The sequence below is a fragment of the Pollicipes pollicipes genome, unplaced genomic scaffold (assembly GCF_011947565.3).
Source record: "Pollicipes pollicipes isolate AB1234 unplaced genomic scaffold, Ppol_2.1 Scaffold_5724;HRSCAF=6776_pilon_pilon_pilon, whole genome shotgun sequence".
NCBI classification, from domain to species: domain Eukaryota; kingdom Metazoa; phylum Arthropoda; class Thecostraca; order Pollicipedomorpha; family Pollicipedidae; genus Pollicipes; species Pollicipes pollicipes.
This window is the reverse complement of record NW_023596746.1, coordinates 55,652,662-55,656,413: the sequence shown is the minus strand read 5'-3', so window position 1 is coordinate 55,656,413 and position 3,752 is coordinate 55,652,662. Positions and strand designations below refer to the sequence as shown.

The window sequence follows — 3,752 nt, the reverse complement described above, 5'->3', positions numbered from 1 at the left end:
TTCAGCCGCCAGTCACCTGTCTGCTGAACGCCGACAACCGGGAAATGGAGTGCGTCGGCACCGGCAGCGTCACACTGCAGCTGGGTGACGTCGTCAGCACAGTGGATGTGTCCGTGATTCGCGGTCTGCACAGCCCTCTGCTGTCCTGACACGACTGCATGGAGCTCGGTATGCACGCCCTCTGCTGTTCTGACACGACTGCATGGAGCTCGGCACACTCCTCCCGAGCTTCCCCGGCAGCAGATTCGACAGGTCAGCAGCGGCCCGCCGCGCTGGCCGACGCCGGATCAGCATGTCACCGCTGTGTCACCACCCGCGGCGCGCTCTCCGCCGGCCGCCGGGTGCCGGCGCCCTGGGATCACGTCTGTCCCGGACAGCGGCGCGGCCAGCTCAGCGTTACCACTGCCGAGACAGGGCCGACGGTTGTCAGTGCGGCGGGCGCACGGCGCCGCGCAAGAGGCTGCGTCGAAGCAGCGAGAAGCCAGTTTCGCCCTCAGACCACGGATGATGGAACCGCCCATAACACAGGCCGGAGCGCCCTCGCTGGGACCGGCGGCGCCGCCCCGACAGGCAGAGAACCGGCGGCGACGGCCCGGCACAGAAGAGCACCGGTGGCGCCCGCTCGGCACAGCAGTGGAAACATCAGTTTGAAGCACAGTTTGAAGCACAATCACCTCTGCGGAAGATGGTGGGAGAGATTATGCGAATCGACAGCTGACAGAGATGCCGCGTCCCCCGTGCGCTTTCGACAGCGAGGAACATTCCGTTCTGCTGGAGGACAGGATGTCAGAGAGCATTTGGACGACCTCCTCAGCAAGGACATCATAGAGCCCGTCGAGCACCCCACGCCGTGGTGTCCACCCCCATCGTCCCAGTGGCGAAGCGGCCGCCAGCTGGTGCAGTGTTAGGCTGCCGCCTCATGGTCGATTTTACGAAGCTGAATCGATTCGTGAAGAGGCCGGCCCCACCCAGTCCGCTCGCCGCAGGACGCTGGTGGCAGCAGTCACGCCCGGCGCGACCGTCCTCACCAAGCTGGACAGTAAGGCCGGCTACCACCAGATCCCAATCAGAGAGGAAGGATCAAGATCTGACGTGCTTCATCACGCCGTGGGGCAGGTTCAGGTACAAGAGGGCCCCGGACGGGCATCGTCAGCTCAGGCGATGTGTACAACCAGCACGGCGATGCCGCCCTGGGAGACATCCCGAACACCTGCGAAGTGGTGGACGATGTGTTCGCCTATGACTCTGAGTATGAAGCCCGTTGTGGCGCATGTCCGCCCAAAATATTTCGGCGGTGTGAAGAGCATGGGATCACCCTGAACCCGGAAAAAGTGCTGCTTCGCGGAGGCGGAAGTAGAATTCTACGGCTACAACATCAGCTCGACTGGCTATACCGCTGACGATAAGAAGATTCGAGCCATCAACTCGTCTCCCGAAGCCCAGCAGCATCACCAACCTAAGATCATTCCTCGGCATAGTCGACCAACTGGGGTCCTTCTCCTCTCATGTCGCCGCGGCCGCTGAACCGCTCCGTCAGCCTGCAGCGGCCGCGGAACGCCTGGCTGTGGACGCCGGCCCACGATCAGGCGTTCGCCGCCGCGAAGATGGCGCTGCTGTCGCCTCCCGTGCTGGAGTTTTTCAATCCGCTGCGACGGGCGGTGCAGGAGACTGACGCAGCCGGCGCCGGCGGTCTCGGTTTTCTGTCTCCGTCAGCTGGACAGGGCTGGCCGGTGGCGCCTGATCCAGGTGCGGATCTTGGTTCCTGTCGGAGACGGAGTCACGCTACGCAGTGATTGAACACGAGCTGCTGACCCTGGCGTGGGCGTACCGAAAATGCAGCACATATATCAGCGGTATGCAGCAGTTCGAGGTGATGACGGATTATCGGCCGTTGATCCTCATTCTCAACTCGAAAAGCATGGTGGACATCGAGAAACCTCGCCTGCAGCGTCTCCGGGAGCGACTCGGCCAGTTCAACTTCGTCGCCACCTGGCGGCAGGGAAAGCTGCACGCCATCCCAGACGCGCTGTCTCGGGCGCCCGTGCATGACCCAACGCCTGACGACGAGGAAGCGGAACAAGACGGCAGTCACCAGATCGCCAGCATGGTCGCCAGGCTCGTTAGTGACGTCACCGACACCGACGGTGGCGCCAGGCCGCTGCGGGACGTCACGCTGTCGGAACTCCGCGCCGTCGCCGAGAAGGACCCGGAGATGGTCGCTTTGAAAGATGCCATCTTGACCGGTTTTCCAGAGCATCGGACGCAGCTGGAGCCGCTGCTGGGCCCCTACTGGGGCCTCCGAGACTGTCTGGCGGTGGATGACGGCCTGGTGGTGTGCGGCCGGCGGTTGGTAGTACCGCAGTGCCTCCGTCGCGCTACTCTCCAGAAACTTCACGCCAGCCGCCAGGGCGTCGAGCGAACCAAGAGGCGGGCACGGCAGGCGGTGTACTGGCCCCGGGTGGACCAGGACATCACGAATTGCATCGGCACCTGTAGCAAATGTCAACTGCACCTGCCCAGTCAGCAGAAAGAACCCATGATGACAGGGAAGGCACCCTCGCGAGTGTTCGAAGCCGTCTCCGCGGACTACTTCGCCTGGGCCGGACGGACCTTCCTGGTCTACGTTGACCGCCTCTCTGGCTGGCCATTCGTGTCACGGGTAACTGGAGAGGCGTCAGCCAGAGACCTGGTGAGCAGCCTACGCGGCATGTTCGCCGCCACCGGCTTACCGGCCTACATCAGGACCGACGGAGGGCCCCAGTTTAGCGCCCGGCTCACCCGTGAGTTCTTCCGCCGGTGGGGTGGGGACCATCAACAGTCAACACCTCACTACCCGCAGTCCAACGGGCACGCGGAGGCGGCCGTCAAGGCCGTCTAATGGCTCGTGCAGAAAACCACCGCCGGCGGAGATCTGAACACGACCGATCTCCAGCGCAGATCTTTTACGGTCACCCGTTGCGCTCAGCGGTGCCGGTACACCACCACGCGTTCGCTCAATGCTGGTAGGAGGCCGCGTACGACTGCGATGCGAAGGCGGCAAAGCTTCTGGAGCGCTCCGTAGAGCGGTATGACGAGTCGGCGAGGCGTCACCGCCCGCTGCGGGTCAGACAGCGCGTCCTCATCCAGGATCCGACCTCTCATCTGTGGGACCGCACCGGCACCGTCACCGGCGTCGGATCGTGGCGTGACTACCTCGTCCCAGCTACCGAGCGGCCCCGCATTCTTCTGGCTGAATTGTCGGTTCCTCCGCCCGCTTCAACCCCTGATCGCCAGCGCCGGCAGTCAGGACAGCGCGACGACCAGCGACAGTCAGAATCACGGAGTGGATGGACCAAATAATGGCGCCGCCGGCGCCGTGCCCAGTGAGCACCTGACCTGCCCCGATGACGCCGGAGACGAGGACCCGCTCAGCGCCGAGCACCGCCGAGCCAGAGGTCGCCAATGGCAGCGCGCCGCCCAGCTTGGCCGGCGGCCTGCGACGACCCGCGGCTGACACACCCGCCAACACCGCGCCGGCGCCTGTATTGTCGCCGCCACCTCAGCTCCGTTCCCTCGACCCACTCGGCAGCTGTCTGTCCGGTGGCCAGACCCGGTGTCGAGCACGGCTGGGTCTCCAGACGTCGCCGCCGACTCGCCGCCCAGCCTGGCCGGCGACCAGGCGTGCGTTGCGTCTGACATCACGCCCATCACGGACCCGGCGCCTGTGGCGTCACCGCAGCCCCCGCCCCCGCCCCAGCGGGAGCTGAGGATCC

The 3,752-nt window shown here is 64.9% G+C and overlaps 1 protein-coding gene across 1 annotated transcript; it reads left to right on the top strand.

Annotated features, from left to right (window-relative positions):
* The first annotated feature begins 1,855 nt into the window (after positions 1 to 1,855).
* On the top strand, positions 1,856 to 2,878 carry LOC119103236 (uncharacterized protein K02A2.6-like). Its single transcript, XM_037226678.1, has 2 exons — positions 1,856 to 2,119; positions 2,204 to 2,878. The coding sequence occupies exons 1-2, from the start codon at positions 1,856 to 1,858 to the stop codon at positions 2,876 to 2,878; spliced, it is 939 nt and encodes a 312-aa protein (XP_037082573.1).
* Positions 2,879 to 3,752: the final 874 nt, after the last annotated feature.

Bases quoted from the DNA above. Each gene is read 5' to 3' on its own strand.
- LOC119103236 (XM_037226678.1), top strand. From the start codon at position 1,856: ATGCAGCAGTTCGAGGTGATGACGGATTATCGGCCGTTGATCCTCATT. The intron at 2,120-2,203 runs GTTAGTGACGTC...GTCGCCGAGAAG, and splicing joins CCAGCATGGTCGCCAGGCTC to GACCCGGAGATGGTCGCTTT.